At 42.1% G+C, this 21,865-nt stretch overlaps 1 protein-coding gene across 2 annotated transcripts; it reads right to left on the bottom strand.

Annotated features, from left to right (window-relative positions):
* Positions 1-1,709: 1,709 nt before the first annotated feature.
* nagpa (N-acetylglucosamine-1-phosphodiester alpha-N-acetylglucosaminidase) lies at positions 1,710-21,759 on the bottom strand. Of its 2 annotated transcripts, XM_020498005.2 has the most exons (12): positions 21,565-21,759; positions 19,557-19,768; positions 19,140-19,407; positions 17,912-18,051; positions 17,336-17,444; positions 16,585-16,713; positions 16,194-16,399; positions 16,020-16,067; positions 15,481-15,609; positions 14,629-14,760; positions 6,628-6,706; positions 1,710-5,902 (listed from the first exon to the last, which is right to left on the bottom strand). In XM_020498005.2, the coding sequence occupies exons 1-12, from the start codon at positions 21,645-21,647 to the stop codon at positions 5,656-5,658; spliced, it is 1,782 nt and encodes a 593-aa protein (XP_020353594.1). In that variant the 5' UTR covers positions 21,648-21,759; the 3' UTR covers positions 1,710-5,655. The 2 variants fall into 2 exon arrangements, with proteins under 2 accessions (XP_020353594.1, XP_031642699.1); XM_031786839.1 differs by lacking the exons at positions 1,710-5,902; positions 6,628-6,706 and adding an exon at positions 13,890-14,048.
* Positions 21,760-21,865: the final 106 nt, after the last annotated feature.

Genomic DNA, 21,865 nt, shown 5'->3' with positions numbered 1-21,865 from the left:
TGGGCGCAATTTCCAAATGCCTGAAGGTACCATGTTCATCTGTACAAACAATAGTACGCAAGCATAAACACCATGGGACCACGCAGCCGTCATACCGCTCAGGAAAGAGACGCATTCCGCCTCCTAGAGATTAACTTACTTTGGTGTGACAAGTGCAAAACAATCACAGAACAGCAAAGACCTTGTGAAGATGCTGGAGGAAACGGGTACAAAAGTATCTATATCCACAGTAAAACGAGTCCTATATCGACATAACCTGAAAGGCCGCTCAGCAAGGAAGCCATTGCTCCAAAAATGCCATAAAAACACCAGACTACGGTATTTAACTGCACATGGGGACAAAGATGGTACTTTTTGGAGAAATGTCCTCTGGTCTGATGAAACAAAATAGAACTGTTTGGTCATAATGACCATCGTTATGTTTGGAGGAAAAAGGGGGAGGCTTGCAAGCTCAAGAACATCATCTTAACCGTGAAGCACGGGCGTGGCAGCATCATGTTGTGGGGCTGCTTTGCTGCAGCTTTGCTGCACTTCACAAAATAGATGGCATCATGAGTTAGGAAAATTATGTGGATATATTGAAACAACATCAAGACATCAGTCAAGAAGTTAAAGCTTGGTCGCAAATGGGTCTTCCAAATGGACAATGACCCCAAGCATGCTTCCAAATTTGTGGCAAAATGGCCTGAGGAAAACAAAGTCAAGGTATTGGAGTGGCCATAACAAAGCCCTGACCTCAATCCTCTGGAACATTTGTAGGCAGAACTGAAAAAGCATGTGAGAGCAAGGAGACCTACAAACCTGACTCTGTCAGGAGGAATGGGCCAAAATTCACCCAACTTATTGTAGGAAGCTTGTGGAAGGCTACCTGAGACATTTGACCCAAGTTACACAATTTAAAAGGAAATGCTACCAAATACTAATTGAGTGCATGTCAACTTCTGACCCACTGGGAATGTGATGAAATAAAAGCTGAATAAACTATTTTAAGAATGTGAAATGTCAATAATAGTGAAGTGGTGATCCTAACTGACCTAAGACAGGGAATTTTTACTAGGATTAAATGTCAGGAATTGTGAAACGGAGTTTAAATGTATTTGGCTTAGGTGTATGTAAACTTCTGAATTCAACTGTACGTGTCCATGTAAATGTTTTTTCAAAATCTAACCAGCTCTTTCGGTAAATTTCCAGGCCCAAAAACAGCCACACCTGTGCTGTTTTAGTTGGCTACTATTGCATAACTGATAAGATGCAGCTTTCAGCACAACTCCGTTTCCTTTTTTCCACAACAGTGTTACATCACTCAAAATCAACCCGAGTGTTCTTGACCTACAGAACTTGAGGTCAAATTTGACTTGGATAAACAAATTAAAACATACTATTGGGTTTCTATTCTATTAAGAACATGTTTTTCAGAAACAAATATGGATTATATTGATAAAATGTTAAATTACCATCAGGTGTAAGTAATGTCAATCCGCCTAACATCAAGTAGACTTTCTCAGATACCACAGCCTCTCTTTGTCAATATATTGAGTGCAATATAAACATTCATTGTGTCATTTAAATGGACCATCGTCATTGTATAAAAAAGACAATACATGTTCCCTTTCACGTGAAGAAACCACATCCTTACATAATGTTGCTAATGTTTTTTTCAAAGTGGGCAATCCTTTTTGCAATAGCTACAAGGGGACACAGTTCATTGATGACTTTGTCATAATTTCAGCAGTTTAATAATCAATAACGTACATTTTATTACAGAACAATTTAAGTGTGGTAGGCTACAGGCCATTTCATTCAGCCACATTCTGTGGTTGGATTGACACTGTCTATTGATAGGCAGAGGGTGACGTTTCTATCCCTCGACAACTTATGTCAAGTCAAAGCACTAGGAAAGATTAATATGGAAAAATGGGTAAAAAAACAAAACAAATGAAATCAATGTGAAATAGGTTATTCGTTTTTTTTTCTTCTCTCCGGTCCCTTAGGAATGGACAAACATGTACATCAGAAGACAAAGACGGACACATAGCCTGCAGTATGTTTGACACCCAAAATAACCTGCGATAGGATCGATGATTAGGTGAAACACAGAATTTAGGTCTGGTTCTGATTGATTAACATTGACCCAGGGTGTGACAGTTCACAGGCAAACAAGTGAATTCTAACCAACAAAGAAACCGTGGGAGGGCAACCTTTCCTGCCAGTCTACTTTAAAAAGAAAAACACAAACACTCAAGCGAAGGCACACACAGAAATTCAATATTTACAATGAGTGCTTAAGTTATTGTTTTGAAGTAGTCACGAACACTCTAGGTAATGTGGGTAAGGTATGTCATGAATGGAGATAAGAGGGAGTAAGAACATGATAGGACAACAGAGAGAGGACATTGAGGGAGCAGAAAAGAGGTGGACAGGGAACAAGCAGGATAAGGAGCAAAGAGATGCAGGGAGGGAGAGTGACATCCCTCTTAAGAATTGCATCAGCTGAACAGGACAGAGAAGGCGGGGCAGACATGGGTGAGTCAGCAAGTGATCGGGTGGGCCATCCAGTCAGTCGCTCCCATGGAAAATAACCTTGTTGACTGTTGAACACCAACATGTAATGGATGCATGAGATTATAAAAATCAATCAAATGAGTTAATTGCGGTTGTGGAGGCAGCCTACAGACTAGGCTACTTCCTTTGTCCACCAAAATAAACCACTTGTGAATGAGGTGATAATAAGTCCTAAATAGTTCCAACCTAGCCCAGAGAATACATTGATACTGAAAAAAAGGCTTTATTGGTGAAAAATAATCTTTACTAAAACTCAGCAGTGACATGCCAACCACCTTCAACAAAATGCAGTTTCTCAATTCTTGACATTTGCATATTAACAGCAAGAAGTTTCAAGTAGACAAGGTATGCGAGTTGTCATTCACCACAATGACAGTAAAGGAAGCACAATCATGGGAAACTTTTACACCAGTTTCACTTCATTGACTTTAGTTTGTGATTAAACACTATACATGACTATAGTGCATCAAATACGTTCCTTGACAAATATTAACACATTATCAAACTTATAAATATTGAAGTATCAATTCCTGACCCTTATTGGAAGGGGACTAAACATAATTATGTCCTTGCCTGAGTAAAACACAGAGGAAGTCCAATTTTTAACAAATCTATATTAAATCAACCCCCAATCATTTGGGATTATGCTAGGTGCACTTCCTGTTTATGTAAAGGAGCTCCCTTTTTCATCGCTCAGTCATTCTTCCTCCGGCTGGCTGAAATTCAGAGGGCCCTCAAGTCAGTGGTCACTACAAAGCACAGCTAGCTTACACAATGCGCCTTTCAAAATAAATACAAACCGAACAGATTCTACATGTAGAATTGGTTTGCAAATTATGTCCGGCACTCTCCCGCAAACTATACCGTTGTGTACCGCAGGCTGGCTCGTACTCTGGCTAGGGCTGGTTTGTTGTGAACACAGACAATAACAACCCATGCTGGGCTACAACTGAACAATATAAAAACAATTAAATACTTTTTTATAATATGCCAAGACTATTACAGCAAAAGGATGCAAAAAAAAAAAATACATTCAAGCAACAGACCCATTAATTGCAAGCGTACAGTATGTAATAAAAATAATTTGGTGGGTGCTTATATTTGTCCTATTAATACACGTGTGTGATTTGGAAATTCATTTTTTGCATATCCCAACTCTTCCCAAGACACCCTTCAGAGAGTGGGGTCACAGCCAGTGTGACCCTGGAGCAATTCAGGTTAAGTGCCTAACTAAGGGCACAGAGATTTTTCACCTTGATGGCTAGCAAGGAACTAGCAACCTTTCGGTTACTGGCCCAATGCTCTAACCGTAAGGCTAACCTGCCACATATATGTCCCAGGGTAGTGAGGCCGGGCACCTCTAGTTGTCCAGCTAGCTCATAGAAGCTGCATAATAAAACATCTACAATTTACCAAACAAAACCAGTCTCGCAACTCTACAACAGGCAAATGTATTGAAACAAACATCTACTCAAGCAATCACCCTGATTTGCATTTTGCCTTGCCTGAAGGGAGAGCGCAAATCCTCAATTTTCTTCACCAGTTCAAGGAAGTGCGAGTCAAGATAGGTAACTATACAAACACAACAGCATCGCTAGCACACAGTGAGTCATTGTCACTGTATAAAGTCCTTTCACTGTTTTTGAGCACAAGTCATTAGTAGTCTCAGTGGGACAATCCAACTCCCTAACAGCCTCCATATAGACCACAATCTGGTAACCTGCATGTTAGATCAACAACAAAACACATTTCCCATCAAGTGTTCTCCCACAGCCTTGTAATATAACAACCCCTGGTATTTCTCAAAGTGAATCCTATCCTTAGTCTGAGAGATATAGATAACTCCACACACAGTTTGATTGAAATTAAACAATATCCTTCTTTACATCCCCACTCTCCCAACATAATTACACCCCCCCCCCCCCCCCCCCCCCCCTCACTCATCTCCACACAATTCTCATAATATGGAAAAGAGAAAGGATTATCTCGTCTGAGAAGCCTCAACTGAAAAATAACTAGAATGAACTTTGTTAAATAATTGAGATTGGGGTCAAGGAGCGGTCAACAAACAATCTGTCAGACAAAAAAAATATACTCACTCAGGTCCTGTCAAACTAGTTTGGGTACATGCTTATTTCTGCATTCAAATCCCTACTGCTGCCTTAGACATTTTTGGCTGAACCAGAAGCACACTTGGCACCCAGACAACCTTTAAACATGATTTCAACAGTTCGTCTGAACAGTTACAAAAATGGGTGCTTCACAGGGCTGGTGGAAACAGGACTTCACAGAAAGAAAATAGTTTTATATATTAATATTAATATTAAAAACAATCCCAGTGAACCTGGGTGCATTCACATTGAATCATTTGATAAAGTGGACTCCATAAATACAAGGTTCAGTGGGTTGGAGCGTTGGGGATTTCCTGGCTAGGGTTCAAAGTTCTTACCTTGTCTGTTCTCATGGCAACAAGTGGAGAAATCCATCCCATGCTTGTGGAACAGGATGGCAAACAAAGGCCTTCTCTGTTTATGTCCCCTTAAAATAGCTATTCTTATATGGAAACATACAGTCTACGGTTGATATTAGTCACGATTAAATATTTTGGCATATTGTTTCTTATTTGTCACTTAGAAAAATCTAGAGTGGAGGACAATAAAATAGTCATTTAGTTTAAAAAAAACAGTACAAAGGGTGAGAAGTTATTTTGTTCCTCTTACTTCTATGCCTCTTTCTTTTCAGTCTGTTTTTCCTCTTTACATCCACTCTGGATAACGAGATGGTGGCTGATGAGCCGGAGGGAAAATACAAAGAGCCCTCTTCAAATAGGGGATAGAGTTTGAAACATCCGGTGGCCTCGTCATCACACCCCCCCCCCCTCCTTCTCTTGGATCCCTCTCTCTGCACTGCACTCCCTCCAGCTCTGACCTCTTTATGCTCTTCTCTATCCCTGGCTCCATCTCTTCCTCTCCATTGATTGCAACCCATTCTCTATATAAACCTTACTCCCCTCTTTACAATATGTTAGAGATAGCTCCGCCAGACGGTCCTAACAGGGTAGGATCACTCCCACCCGTCCCCCATCACCCTCCCTCAGCGCGGACCCGACCACAGTTCATCCTGGGAGTCTGAGTCCATCTCGAATACGCCTCTGCTGGGTTGCGACCCTTTCCCTCGGTCCCCTGAACTGCACGCACCACCAATCTCTGTCAGTGGCACGTAGGAGTAGTCCACACGGCCGGGGTGGTGAGCCGGGGACCGCCAACACATGATCAGGTGACCCACCAGGCTGGACAACAGCAGAGAGGTCAACAGGCCAGTGACGATGAGCCAGCACTGCCTGAGGAGAGATGGAGGGATGAGAAGAGAGAACAGGGGAGATAAATGGAAGACATCAGGTACTAGGCATCGGAAGTGAAATAGGTATATTTGCTGTGTGTAGAGCGCTTGGAAAATGTACATATCCAATCCAAAGCAAACCCATTTTTATCATTATTATCAGAAGAGGATTCATTGATATTAGTATGGTCCCCAAAAAGGAACATATGTAGGACAATGAGTAAAAATGTGAGGAGGAATTGAGAACGGGAGAGAAAGATGATCAATGAATAAATCAATTTCAACCTCTCACTCCATCTGTGGATGAAACCATAGCAACTCAAAACAATCCCTCACTAGCATGTGAAGGGTAAGGGGGTTAATAAATGCGTATGGCTCCTGCAGTCTGTGACGTGTTTACAAGTATGGAGGGGTCAAGTCCGCTAAATACAGGTCTAGACCTGTTGGTCCATGCAAATATTAGCACATCACCAAACATAGCAGTGGACATGCTGTTCTAGTCACACGAGGGGATTAAGTGATGAATTTCTCTGTCTGAGCAAAGCTGTGAAAAAATAGAAAGGCTGTGTTTTGCACAATGTTCATCTGCATTAATTTACAATAGGAGAGTGACGGAGGGATACAAAGGAGGGAGCGTGGCAGTGCATGCGAGGAGGGCGGTTAGATTGATTTGTAGGTGGTTAACAGCAGGGAGGGGTTTCAGCTGAAATGACCTTTGGCACTTACTCGGAGAGATAAGGCTTGGATTTGTGTGCCTCCTCCTCGCTCCATGTTGCAAACATCTGATTGGCCAGGCAATGGCCAGCTGTGGAAACAGTGGAAACAGCAATTACAGAAACCACTCATGTCTAAAGTCTCATCCACACACACACAATATCATACCAACTATAGATGGTCGCTTAGGCATCCTTGTTTGACTGCACTAGCTGTGACAATTTCTCTCTCCATAAAAACAGGAATCAAAATACAAACAACAATTTGTTATTTCTCAACATTGCCTCAAGCGAATAGTGCCTTCAGAAAGTATTCAAGCAACACGTGACCTACACATTTTGTTACAGCCTGAATTTAAAATGGATTACCTATAGAGTCACTGGCCTACACACATTTAAAATTGAAAATGCTGAAATGTCTTGAGTCAACAAATATTCAACCCCCCCTTTTTTTTATGGCAAGCTTAAATTAGTTCAGGAGTAACAACTAATTATCTTAACTCACATAAGATACATGGACTCACTGTGTGAAATAGTGTTTCACAAGATTTTATTTCTACCTCATCTCTGTACACCACACATACAGAGAATTAAGGTCTCAGTTGAGCAGTGAATTTTAAAAACAGATTCCCCCACAAAGACTAGGGAGGTTATCCAATGCCTCACAAAGGGCAACTATTGGGAGATGGCAAAACACAAACTCAGCAAAATAAAGAAATCCTCTCACTGTCAACTGTGTTTGTTTTTAGCAAACTTAACATGTGTACAAGTTCCACAGACGTGACTAACATAAATGGAATAATGTGTCTGAACAAAAGGGGGGGGGGTCAAAAGTCAGTATCTGGTGTGGCCACCAGCTGCATTAAGTACTGCAGCGCATCTCCTCATGGGCAACAGATTAGGCAACAGAACTGACATTCCTGTCTTGCAGGAAATCATGCACAGAATGAGCAGTATAGCTGGTAGCATTGTCATGCTGGAGGGTCATATCAGGATGAGCCTGCAGGAAGGGTACCACATGAGGGAGGAGGATGTCTTCCCTGTAACAGTGTTGAGATTGCCTGCAATGACAACAAGCTCAGTCCGATGATGCTGTGACACACTGCCCCAGACCATGACGGACCCTCCACCTCCAAAATCGATCCCGCGCCAGAGTACAGGCCTCGGTGTGACGCTCATTCCTGCGACGATAAACACGAATCCGACCATCACCCCTGGTGAGACAAAACCGCGACTCGTCAGTGAAGAGCACTTTTTGCCAGTCCTGTCTGGTCCAGCGACGGTGGGTTTGTGCCCACTGGCGGTGTGATGTTCGAATGTATTGATCCTGTGCAGGTGTTGTTACACGTGGTCTGCCACTGCGAGGACGATCAGCGGTCTGTCCTGTCTCCCTGTAGCGCTGTCTTAGGCGTCTCACAGTACAGACATTGCAATGTATTGCCCTGGCCACATCTTTAGTCCTCATGCCTGTAAGGTGTTCATGTCTTAATGACCATTCCACAGGTGCATGTTTATTAATAGTTTGTTTATGGTTCATTGAACAAGCATGGGAAACAGCATTTAAACCCTTTACAATGAAGATCTGTGAAGTTATTTTGATTTTTACAAATTCTCTTTTTAAGACAGGGTCCTGAAAAAGGGACTTTACTTTTTTTTGCTACGTTTATATAAGGTACAGATTGAATATCCCTTTGAGCATAGTGAAGTTATTAATTACACTTTGGATGGTGTATCAATACACACAGTCACTACAAATACACAGGTATCCATCCTAACTAAGTTACCAGAGAGGAAGGAAACGGCTCAGGGATTTCACCATGAGGCCAACAAAACAGTTGGAGTTTAATGGCTGTGATTGTTGTTGATCCATCCTCAGTGTTCACCATTGTAGATTCTCCACAATATTAACCTAATTGACAGAGTGAAAAGGAAGCCTGTAAAGAAAAAAATATTCCAAAACATGCATCCTTTTAGCAACAAGGCACTAAAGTAATACTGCAAAGAATGTGGCAAAGCAATTAACTTTTTGTATTGAACACAAAGTGTTATGTTTGGGGCAAATCCAATACATTACTGAGTACCACTCTCCATTTTCAAACAGTCATGGCTGCATCAGCTTATGAGTATACTTGTAATAGTTAAGGACTGGGGGACCTTTTCAGGATAAAAAAATAAAACGGAATGAGCTTAGAACAGGCAAAATCCTAGAGGAAACCCTGGTTCAGTCTGCTTTCCACCAGACACTGGTAGATTAATTTCCCTTTCAGCAGGACCTAAAGTACAAAGCACTGGAGTTGCTTACCAAGAAGACAGTGAATGTTCCTAAGTGGCCGAGTTACAGTTTTTTAATTAAATATAAAGGCAACACCTGAAAATTGTCTGGCAATGACCTACAACAAATTTGGCAGCGCTTGAAGACTTCTGAAAAGAATAAATGGGCAAATACTGCACAACCCAGGTGTGGAAAGCCCTGGGTCTGGGTTAGTCTCACAGCTGTAATCACTGCCAAATATGTTTCTACAAAGTATTGACTCAGGGGTGTGAATAGTTATGTAAATTAGATTTCTGTATTTAATTGTCAGTACATTTCCAGAAATGTCTAAAAATATGTTTTCACTTTGCCATTATGGGATATTGTGTGTAGATGTTTGACAACAAAAAAAAGTATCATCAAGCCAGTTTAAATTCAGGCTGTAACAAAATGTGGAATAAGTCAAGGGGTATGAAAACCTCCTGAAGGCACTCTACATTTACATACTAGCGTAAACACAAGGAACATTGTAAACAAGCTATTAAGAAATGAAACTTGATATGTGCAGTTGAAGTCGGAAGTATACATACACCTTAGCTAAATACATTGAAACTCAGTTTCAGTTTCTGACGTTTAATCCTAGTAATAATTCATTGTCTTAGGTCAGTTAGGATCACCACTATTTTAAGAATGTGAAATGTCAGAATAATAAGAGAGAATGATTTATTTCAGCTTTTATTTCTTTCATCACATTCCCAGTGGGTCAGAAGTCTACATACACTCAATTAGTATTTGGTAGCATTGCCTTTAAATTGTGTAACTTGGGTCAAACATTGTGGGTAGCCTTCCACAAGCTTCCCACAATAAACTTGGGTGAATTTTGGCCCATTCCTCCTGACAGAGCTGGTGTAACTGAGCCAGGTTTGTAGGCCTCCTTGCTCACACACACCTTTTCAGTTCTGCCCACAAATTTACAATGGGATTGAGGTCAGGGCTTTGTGGTGGCCACTCCAATACCTCGACTTTGTCCTTAAGCCATTTTGCCACAAATTTGGAAGTATGTTTGGATTCATTGTCCATTTGGAAGACCCATTTGCGACAAAGTTTTAACTTCCTGACTGATGTCTTGATGTTGCTTCAATATATCCACATCATTTTCCTACCTCATGATGCCATCTATTTTGTGAAGTGCACCAGACCCTCCTGCAGCAAAGCACCCCAACAACATGATGCTGCCACCCCCGTGCTTCACGGCTGCGATGGTGTTCGTCGGCTTGCAAGCATCCCCCTTTTTCCTCCAAACACAACGATGGTCATTATGGCCAAGCAGTTCCATTTTTGTTTCATCACACTAGAGGACATTTCTTCAAAAAGTACAATCTTTGTCCCCATGTGCAGTTGCAAACTGTAGTCTGGCTTTTTAAATTACTTTTGGAGCAGTGGCTTCTTCCTTGCTGAGCTGCCTTTCAGGTTATGTCGATATAGGACTCGTTTTACTGTGGATATAGATACTTTTGTACCCGTTTCCTTCAGCATTTTCACAGGGTCCTTTGCTGCTGTTCTGGGATTGATTTGCATTTGTCGCACCAAAATGCGTTCATCTCTAGGGGACAGAACGAGTCTCCTTCCTGAGCGGAATGACGGCTGCATGGTCCCATGGTGTTTATACTTGCGTACTATTGTTTTTACAGATGAACCTGGTACCTTCAGGCTTTTGGAAATTGTGCCCAAGGATGAACCAGATTTGTGGAGGTCTACAATCTTTTAGCCTAATTAGCCTATCAGAAGCTTCTAAAGCCATGACATTATTTTCTGGAATTTTCCAAGCTGTTTAAAAAGGCACAGTCAACTTAGTGTAGGTAAACGTCTGACCCACAGGAATTGTGATCGTGAACTTTAAGTGAAATAATCTGTCTGTAAACAATTGTTGGAAAAATGACTTGTGTCATGTACAAAGTAGATGTCCAAACCGACTAGCCAAAACTATAGTTTGTTAACAAGAAATGTGTGGAGTGGTTGAAAAATGAGTTTTAATGACTCCAACCTAAGTGTATGTAAACTTCCGACTTCAACTGTACATATGTAAAGGACTGGGGATTTATTAGGGTTACTCTAGTTTGTGACATACATCCCAACACAGCTTGATTAAGCCCCCCTTAACCCTCCTCTCTTTTACAAGGGTATTAATATTTTAAACTCCTACACGTGTGTTGTAAGTGGCAGCCAGGCAGTCAGTAGACTGTGGTGAGGGCCAGTCAGCCCATCATCCTGATAAAGAGCACTGTCCTGGGCTATGCTCAGAGAGGGAGATCAACCTTGGAGGACATGGGATGAAGGACTGCGGGAGGGGGTGAGTGAGAACACACTAGAATGAGAGGGAATGAGTCAGTGTAGTGTGGCGTTGATGTTACAACCCCCACACATAAAAACGCCACCAACATAGAACCAGAGTAAATAGAGGTGGTGGATCCCACAGAGATAACTAAAGTAAAACAAAGTGGTGAGATTAGAGTTTGCACGGGCCTGTCATAGTTTAGTAGAGCTCATGAACACATCCCTACTATGCCCTACATATGGACACAACCAGCAGAATAAGGGAGGGGGAGATGCAGACAGAGAGCGAGTGATTACCAAACCTTCCATAACAAAGTCATCCCCTACACAGACATTAACATGGAGAAGAGTCCCCCAAGCCAGCTGGTCCAACACAATTAGACCCAACCAAATCAAGAGAACTAAAATAATTATTTCCAATGTGTCTAAACAGAATACAGAGCGGCAGAATACCGGACCACTGACTGACCTAAAATGAAGGAAAGCTTTGAATATGTGAACATAGCCTTGCTACTGAGAAAGGCCACCTTGGCAGACCAGGCTCTCAAGAGAACACACGCTATGTGCACACTGCCCACAAAATTAAGTGGAAACTGAGCTGCACTTCCTAACCTCCTGCCAAATGTATGACAATAGAGACACATATTTCCCTCAGATTACAGACCAGCAAAGAACAAGAAAACTCAAATTGATAAACTCAAATCTACTGGGTGAAATACCACCGTGTGCCATCACAGCAGCAAGATTTATGACCTGTTGCCACAAGAAAAGGGCAACCAGTGAAGAACAAACACCATTGTAAATGATTATTTCCCCTTTTGTACTTCGTTACAACACTGCATATAGCCAACAAGTAACGAACAAGAAGGGATGTAAAATGACAGACAGGAACAAAAGAGAGGGGAAGAGAAAATGAGGTAATACATGGAAGGGAAATGAGTCTGGGTGTGCTGGGACAGCTGAGATCATCTCAGAGATAAACCTTCCTGATTTGTACTACAATGAGAACACTAGACACACGGGGCGACTACATTAGGGTGCCCCCCCCAATTAGTTGACAGGCTGTTGGTCAACCAAGATTTTTTTTTTTTGTCGACCAGTAGCATGCGTGTATCACACACACGGCCATCTCAGTGAACTAATCTATTGCGAAGGCCTAGACAAAAAGCCAATTTATGCTAGATCCGAGATGTGGTCGGAGGCGCCGTATGGAGGGTGTAACGCAATTACGGTGCCTCCAGAGGCATGCAGCAGCCTCCCAGATGAACCAATGCGGAGGGCCCTGTATAGCTCCGCATTGACATTATTGGTTGACGGTAGATGGGAGCTGTACTACCTCCTTTACAACAGCTCTGCACTGCGCTGCGAAGCGTGAATGCCATGACTTCTGCAGAGGCCGATTCACCATAAATGCTGTATGGCCAATGCAGACGTCGGATTGACCATGACTCGCCCAGATGCACAATGCACTTCTCTCCAGAATGCACTTTCTCCCACCAATTTGTGCACATTCATTGTGTGATTTTTTTGCGTTTGATTGTTAGCGTCTATCAGTTCCACATTAAAGATATCACCAGTAGTACATTTACCGTTAATTCTTAATCTACAATGTTTGTTCAGCTATGGTCATTTCTGTTAATGCATTCAATATATTATTCCTTTTACCGTTCTCATTGTCGGAGTGGACACATTGTTTGCAGAGCACACAACCTATGCAACACTTGTGAGGAACAAGTTGGTTTATTTCTTTACGAATTTTGCCAATTCAATTTAGTCATTGACAGGAGTGCTCCAGACAAAAGACAATGTTGAGTAAGGACACGCACCTGATTACACTTAGAAGTAGGCCTATAGGCTACCTGGCCTGCTCACAAATGTAAGCATATAAAATGTGCCCATTTGGGGATCTGATAGTATTTCTGATTGTCTTAACACATCACGACTAATGAGCTGTGGAGCTTCTCAAAGTTATGTTTTCTTCACCTCAAACAGCAAGCAAAAAAAGTATGTTTTAACATCCATTGAGAATGACAGTAATACCTTAAATGTATTTGAAAAATCCAGCGCTCTCCCTTTCAAAGACCACTCAGTGTGAATGGAAAAATGTCATGCTCTGATCCAGTGGAAATGTCACTAAATAGGCCTACCTGATCACTTCTCATCAGTGGTTGACTTAGACTGAAATAGGTCCCGGCCCCATTTTGGGTGCTGGTGCTGTTTATATTTAGGTGCATGAGCTCCACAATAGTTTTTAGCTAATATTCTATAAGAGGTACAGGAGCTCAAGCAGTAGGACATTTGAGGTGTCGGTACTCCGCACCGGTGAGCTCCTGCCCAAGTCAAGCACTGCTTCTTATCACTTGCGCAAATAGCCTACAGCGGTGTCTGTCCCATGCTCACTGGAGCAGGAACCTGAGGGCCCAGAATATTTTATACAATGCTGCAAGTTTGCTAGAGCAAGCTTCAGACCAGACTCAAGTTAATAGTTGATAGAAATGTTTCAAGTTCATTGCAGACAGGCCATGCATAACCAGTGTGATTTATAGGATATTTTATATCAGTAGGCTGCAATGTTTTTATTTGTTGGCTTTATGTAGGCTATTTTTAGTTGGCCAACAGCAATAGAAGTTACTTTTTAGGTTTGTATCATTTTAATTTAGATATAATTTTGAGTAACCACATGACAATGATTGAGATATGAAGACTTTTTTATAAATGTGCATATGAAAACCATAACTGGCACACAGATCGGTAGAAATGGTAAGATAAATTGGCATGCCACATGAAAAAAGGTTGCCGACTCCTCGTGTAGCCAATTACCAGCAACTTCGGGAGAGTAATGGCAGAATCTGCAAAAGCCATCAGGAGAGGGAAGAGGATGGTTGGGTCAGGTTAAGATTTTTCTTCTGGTTATCTAGATCTATGACTCCCTCTTGAGTCATGTGTCTTATTTCAAACAGTGAGCTAAAAGCATCAGACAAGCTCAATGCATATAGTTGATTTTAACAAACTACATAGGATGTGTCTATATGGAGAAATACACATTTAAAAATGTCAACCAATCGATTTGGCGAAAGAACAGACTTCAGTCGACCAAGATCTTTTTAGTTGGGGACAGCCCTAGACTACATACAGCCAACTGAAACAAATCCTGAATGTCTGTACCATGTAATGATGGGTAACCAATAAAAACAGACAAGTCATGTTTGGGAGAAAACCTATGCTAGCAGGCTTAGAATGAAGTGGTCCACATACTGTACAAGACACTTTACAGGACGACAACTATGAAACTATTAGTACTTTTTAGAGGCCGAGGTGCAGAAATCATGAAGATGCTTGTAACCTCTTTATGCAGTATGTTGTGATCCATTTAGTTACTGCAACTACTAGTGCTCTGAGTAGGTGGGGGAGTAACAGGTGGTTCCATACCTCTGTGTATGCTCTGGTTCTTCTCTCCCTGGAACAGGGCATTGCAGCTTCCTGTGACCGGGTCACATGGGCACATGTCCTGGCACTGGCACTCCTGCCCACAGTCCAGCCCGTACAAACCCAGAGGACACTCTGAGGAGAACACAGGAAGTGATGCGAGACACCAGGGAAACAGGGTGAGATGTCACTGGAAAATACAATAAAGCTTTAATGTAAAGAAACTTCCCTGCTGAAAACTACTGCTTTAGCTTGCAACATCCAGGGTTCGTACCAATGTTTTAGTTTCCTAGACCTTCTTAGGGATTTTAAGATAATGTTCCCAATATGTAATTGTCACACATAAGCTAGTCCATAATACATGGGAACTACAGCATTGATGAACATGAAGAGTTTAACAGCTCTGACAAGACAATAAGACATCAACAATAGCTTAATTTAATCTCCAACGCCACAGGTATTCAGTCCAGGATTTGGGCATCAGAGTGCCAAGGAAGTGATATAACGAAGGCTTAGCATATTAGGGCTAATGTGTTCCAGCAGTTCTCATTCAGAGATTTGGAGCAAGACTATTGGCAGAAGTCGTACAGAGGGGGAGAATGTTCTAGCCAGACCACTGGGAAAGCTTTTGTTGCTCACCGTTATCCCTGTGAGACTGGGAATAAGGCATAACATTGGAAGCACTCCAAGGTGATATTGCTAAAACAGGTGAGGGGAAAGTCTGGGAATGTGAAAGAGAAATTAGGGATTGATAGGGGATTACGAATTTGCTTTGGAGGGTCATAAAGGTTGTTTTAGGTGTACACCAATCAATCAGGGTTACACACTTATCCTGCTGCACTACTAGCAACACACCTTGTTCACAGGAGTCGCCACGGAAACCAATGGGGCAGCTGCAGTCACCGTGAACAGTGTCACATAAGCCCCCGTTAGTGCAGTTGCATGTCTGGTTGCAGCCGTCTCCATAGAAACCCAAATCACACACTGAGCGAGACAGAGAAAATAAGTTAAAATACACTAGTAAGCTGTGATAGGTAGACGGTCAGATACTGTAGATTTTGGAGGGAGTATTACAAGACATGAGGACAATATGTCATTGTATACAGTTATGTAGGACACAGGTTTGGTCAGGAAGGTAAAGAGTGTATTATAGGGCCATTGGGTTGGGAGAAGGTGCAGTGAGTGAAAGAAAATGTGAGGTCTAGGAGGTGTTAAAGTACTGCCCTGGAATGTGAAAGTTATAACTACCAACCGTAATTGCCAAAGCTCGACAGAGCACATTCTTCACAAATCATAGGGTCCTGGGGACAAGCAACATGTTTCACACCAGGAGAAATGACAGACTTGTTGTGTAAACAAACCAAGCCAGAGAGAGAGACAGAGAGGCTGATTACCTTGGCTGCAGTTCTTCCCTCTCCATCCAGCGTCACACGCACAGCCATCTGCACCAGGAGAGAGATGAGATGAGAGAAAGAGAATAGAGAAATAGGAGAGGCATTTCATTGTAACCTCAGAGAGCTGGTTCAGACCTCGAGAGGAGAGAAAAACTGTACCCACTCCTCACTCACCCTGTGTACAGACACCGTGGGCACCACAGGCGGGAGGTTGGCACACCAGGGTGTCACAGCCAGTCCCACTCCTACCCTCCTGGCATTGGCAGTGCCCATTGATGCACGTCCCGTGCCCGCTGCAGTCCTCAGGCTGACACTGGGGCTGGTGGACGCACAGGATGGTGGAGACCCGCCGAGGGCAGCGCCACATGGGGTTTGAGAGACTGAAGGAGGGAATAGAGGAGCATGGAGACAAAGAGCAGGTGAGAGAATGAATATCATGAATATTATAATTTACAGTGTGTCAAACAGCAACAACATATGACTAAAATAAAGCCACAAAAAGCAGCTCCATAAACCTTGTAATGTCATTGCAATGAATATGTGGTGAGCTTTCTGATTGGCTTACCAGTGGTCCGAGGGGTAGCTGGCCAATGAGCCGTTCGCCACATAAGTGGAGGAACCACCCCCATCCAGGTTGATGGCATTGATGACCCCCTGACCTTTCAGAAAATCTGCCACCTCCCAAAGATTCATACTAGAGAGAGGAGAAACCACTAGTACAGTACTGTACCATAGGGCCATATAGGAGGAAGGTGCTTGCATTTAAAGCAAAACAAATCCATAAGGACTTCTGAAGCAATGTTAATTGTGTGACAAATAAGGTCAATTCATTGGAGTAGGTCAATGGTTGGTATGATTTGCACCGAGAGACTGCGCTTACTAGATAAGATTTATTGACTTTATATGGCCTGATAGAGTGGAGAGGCCATGGACATGAACAGACATGTCCCCTTGTGGTCTTTCCAAAGCAATGTCTTAAACTCATGAAACTCTAGGTTAACGAGGTAATTTGTTCATTGCACTGGTGCAGAGAAAGCCAGATCAATAGAATTGATTAGAGCCTTTTTACTTAGCCCCATCTCTCTTCATATGCCTAAATGGCCCCACTTCTGCCTCCAATCAAACCTGCATTGTCTCACATTCCTTTCACTCTCCATCACTTTGACCAACCAATTCTCCCCCCCCCCCCCCCCCCCCCCCCCCCACACACTTTTTCACCCTCCCCCAATTACACCTGTATTATTTTCCACCCTTTCTATCTCCTTACCCTCTTCTCCCTCCCTTTGCTCAACTCCTCATCTCTTGTCCATTCTTACCCTCTCCGGTCAGTCTGTCCGTCTATGTGGAACAGGATTAGTTTCCCCTCCTGATCGTGACCAACCGCTGTCCTGGCTGATACTACGTCCACAAAATGGCGGAAATTCCCTGCGGAATCAAAAGCATGAAAATTTAATTGAAGCATACTGGCTGAATTTGATAAAAACAACAATGATGTATTCTACATAATCCGAATGGGCAAACAGGGTTTCACCATATGCATTTGTCAATTGTGCCAAATGCAATTTCTCTTCATATTTCTAAATGTATTTTTTATGATGTATTTTGACAACTCCCTGATGATTTAAATGGCCATGTTATATGAGTGACGTGAAGCCAAAAACAGATTTCTACATCAAGTCTAGGACAAAGTTACCACCAAGTGCTGACGTAAGGCCAGTCCTGCTTTTTACTTCCTAATCTAATGGTTGAGTAAGCCGATGCTAGACCTGCATTTAATGGAGACTTTTACCTAAAGTAATATTAAAATATGTCAATACTAACTACATATATCTCTAGCATTTTAAGTAAGTATGCCTAAGTTGAAGACATCCTCAGTATCCTGCAGTAGCTACCTGTCTCCTGTGTCGTGTCACACTCAGCCTCTATGCTCTGGTTAATGTAGACCTGGCTGTTTCGGAGCAGCCACACCACCCCACTGACCAACTGCACAAAGGGGTTGGCTTCATCCTGAACGTCCTCCTCAGAGAGATAACTTGAGACAAAAAGAAGTAGAGAAACAGGATGTAGAGAGGGTAAATCAGGGACAAACATGAGGAAAAAGTCAAGTTACCCCCAAACAGCATCAAATAACACCAGTCAGTCATATCTCAAGAAAGGAATAACCAACTGTGGAACAAGGTACTCATGAGATCACATGCTTTGATACTCATGTTAAAAAGGGTACATTCAGCAATCTAGTGAGATAACACATGGCTTAGTCAGCCAAAAAGCTCAAGTGCATCCTGAATCTCTGTACACAGTGTTTTCACCTGGCTAGCTTTGTTGGCCCCACAATAAATGTTTGTACTTCAATTTGTGACAGTTAATTAAATAGCTTAGTGTTCAAAGCCCTCGGACTCTAACCTAAGAGAAATCTATGGGGGGAATGAGATGTGGGGGGCACATTGGACACAGTGAATGGTTTGGTGATTCTGCCATTACAATATTACTTGGCTGGTTTTATCGGTTTAGGGACCACTGCTTTTTTCACTGCTCTTAATTTTCCCCATCAAACGTACCTTAACGTAAACACCATTATCTGGGAAACAGGAAAATTCCAAGGTAGAGCCAATACTCTACACGGAATGACTGACCGGTCAACACAACACACTTCTCCAGGGAACAGGGAGTACCGTCCTAATCTAACTGGTTATGTTCCAAAGTAGACGTCATTTACGCGATAGGGTTATTGTGGCATGTGCGTGTGTTTTCATTGGGTGGCTTAATTTGGGCATGGAGGTTTGGCTAGCGGAAGTTCATTAAAGTTTCATATGGAGAAACAATAATAATAATTGCTGTTAGGGAGATGAGATAAGACTTGCGATAATTTAGAATGAGTAATAATCGTAGCATGTAATAAAGGCCTTTGTGTTTGAGCAAATAAACATAAGATCTTTGTATTTTATGATAACAGGATCAGTGTTTCACAATCTCAAATACAAGCCTTGACAGCATGTCTAGAAAAAGTTATGAAGTCCAAATTTCTGTTAGAAATTATACACATTACAACCACAAATGGAGCTCAAGTTGAGGTACAGAGAGATAATAAGAAGGAAATTCAACGAGACCGGCAGCTCTTACCCAAACACCAGCGTCCCGTCCCTCCGGATGCCAAACTGGGCATTCTGCAACCCTTTGCTGTCCCTCACTTGCACCCCGTCACTCACTAGATTCCCCAAACACTCCCCGGTCCTAGTATCAAAGAAACCTCCATTCTGGGCATAGAGACAACTGCCGGCTCTAGCAGTTTCCTCCACCGCCTCCCTCTGGTTCATCCCACACCCTCCCGGCCCTCCAGGCTCCAGCACAGACACCGTCCTCAGGGGGTCGTGGACCACTGTAATGTGACCTGTGGCAGGGAGGAAATCATTTCTTAATTTTAGACAAAAAATTGGAAAAGAATCTCACTTGACAAAAGCCTAATATTGTAAGGGTATGGTGTTTAAACTGCTGAATAGCATATGGCTATATGGCTATAGGGGTATTTTCTCCACTGACCTGTGACCCATCGGGTTGTGCCAGGGACGTCAGAGATGAAGACTTTCGACTCAGCCACGGGCACCCCAGTGTGGTTGCTGGCAGGCCAGGTCTGGTGGGTGACGTTGCCATGGACAACAGACTGGCAGTCTCGGACATGACGGTGGGAGTGCGAGGGTCCATGGCTATGGCCGTAGGGGTACGGCGATAGGAGGTCATCGCCCAATGAGGGACTGTGGAGAACAAATATCCAGTTGTTTCAACTTTATTTACTCATGATGATGCACTTCTCCTGAGTCCATATTGCATTAAACCTGATGCAAAATAGACAAACTGCATTCAAAGAAATCAAGATCTGCAGTGAAAATGTTTATAAATGTTTTCTTTAAAGTAAAAGTACTTGTGACACATTTATTGAGTTGAGTCCAAAAACACTCAAACAATTGACTTATTATCAGTGCGTCAATGTGTCAAAAGAGTGTTGGTCATGTGACTAAATGTTTTCCAGAAGAAAAAGCCTTGGCCCACTTCAGACCAAGTTCTTTGCTATCCGGGATCCTTGGTACGTCTTAATGCTTGTCACCAAATTGAAGTTGAAATGGCTACGGTAAGGGTTAATAAAGATGCACTATGCAAGATACAATATGCAGATATCACACCTGATTTCAGTTAAAGTAACAAAACAGGCAAGTATAGTGTAGAGAATCATTGTACCATCTAAACCACTGTGAAATATATATTCCATAACCAAAAATATTGTATTTTTAGCAGTTTGAAGCTGGTCGTACAAAAACAATAGTAAAAGACGCAAAAATGTAACTTTAAAACAGAAAGCATAGAAATAGGGCACATAACAGATCTCCCGCTTCATAGACATGCTTTCAATGAGCTCTATAACTCACATTGCTATGTGAATTTTGTGGGGTCGCCCAAAAAGTTGCATTTTTGCAGCTTTAACTTGAGACCTTCAAATGGGTATTCTATGACATTAGACAACATATGACAGCTTATGCTAGTTGATAGGATGAGAGAAATGCTGGAGAGGTTGTTGTAACAAAGTAAAGACAGGGTCTGTAAAAAACAGACAAACTTGAGAATTGATTACTAGGAATTGATTTATATAATTTGAGATACAAGCACAGCACTATACAATACTGCTCTCTAGTGTTGATTATATCCAACTACCCGGAAACTTCAAGATGGGTGGTGACCAAAGAAACATCTCTGCCTCAATGCAATGACGTGTACTTTACCGTGGACTTCAGATTTGTACTTTAAATAACAATATAATTTTGTCAAGAATAGGGGAGGAGTTATTTCATGCATAAAATGTTTTTAACATTAGCAACGTACAAAAAAATACTAATATGAAAATGTATGGACTAAAATGTCAAATGTATGAGGGTAAAATAGTATTCCCTACCTATGTTCTGGGATTATAAACTAACCAACTAATGCATTCATAATTTGGTCAGTTATAATAAACACACACACACAGTGTATTTCAGATGGGTCCTCAGCTTGCAGTGAAGCAACGTGTGCGTGCCAAAGACTTCGTCACTTGACTATATTCACAAATGGACAGCATGCCGTTATCTCTGTTGTCAGAGACAAGAATGACATTGCACTTTACTGCTGCCACTGCAATAGATAAACATTATAATCAAGCAACTGGCTTGCTATAACTGACCAAATTATGAATGCATTAGTTGGTTAGTTTATAATCCCAGAACATAGGTAGGGAATACTAATTTACCCTCATACATTTAACATTTTAGTCCATACATTTTCCTTGGGAATAGAACCCACAAATCTGGAACTGCATGAGCCATGCTCTACTAACTTAAATACACGGGACTACGAAGTCAGATAAATGCTCCTCACAGGATGTCCTAACAAGATTATTGTCTGCCTCTTTTAGACAGCAGCACAAGCACAACCAACCTAGCTAGCGAGCAGGCTAGCGCTTGTTAACTTCTTAGTCTGATTGTGAAAGTTTTGCTAGCGAGCTAGAAACGACGGCCCTTACCCAATATTGTTGCACTCCGAAAGCCAAATACCAATCCATATCAGGAGCAACGCAAAATGACCATTCACTGAAAGTGTTGCCATATGATAGCATAGACATTGAAAGTGTACGCCTGCCTCACTCTACTTTTTAGCTACCATAATCAACGCGAGGGAAGTCATATGACTTGTCCAAGACAAGAAGAGCACATGATGTTCTGTTTACTTTGCCTGCTGAAAACGTCCACTATAAATGACACTGAAATGCACAGTTGTAGCTGCTACATATTGTTCGCTAAATTAGCAAAGTTAACCAATAATTA

Source organism: Oncorhynchus kisutch, linkage group LG13, assembly GCF_002021735.2.
Source record: "Oncorhynchus kisutch isolate 150728-3 linkage group LG13, Okis_V2, whole genome shotgun sequence".
NCBI classification, from domain to species: domain Eukaryota; kingdom Metazoa; phylum Chordata; class Actinopteri; order Salmoniformes; family Salmonidae; genus Oncorhynchus; species Oncorhynchus kisutch.
This window is presented reverse-complemented; position numbering and strand designations above follow the sequence as displayed.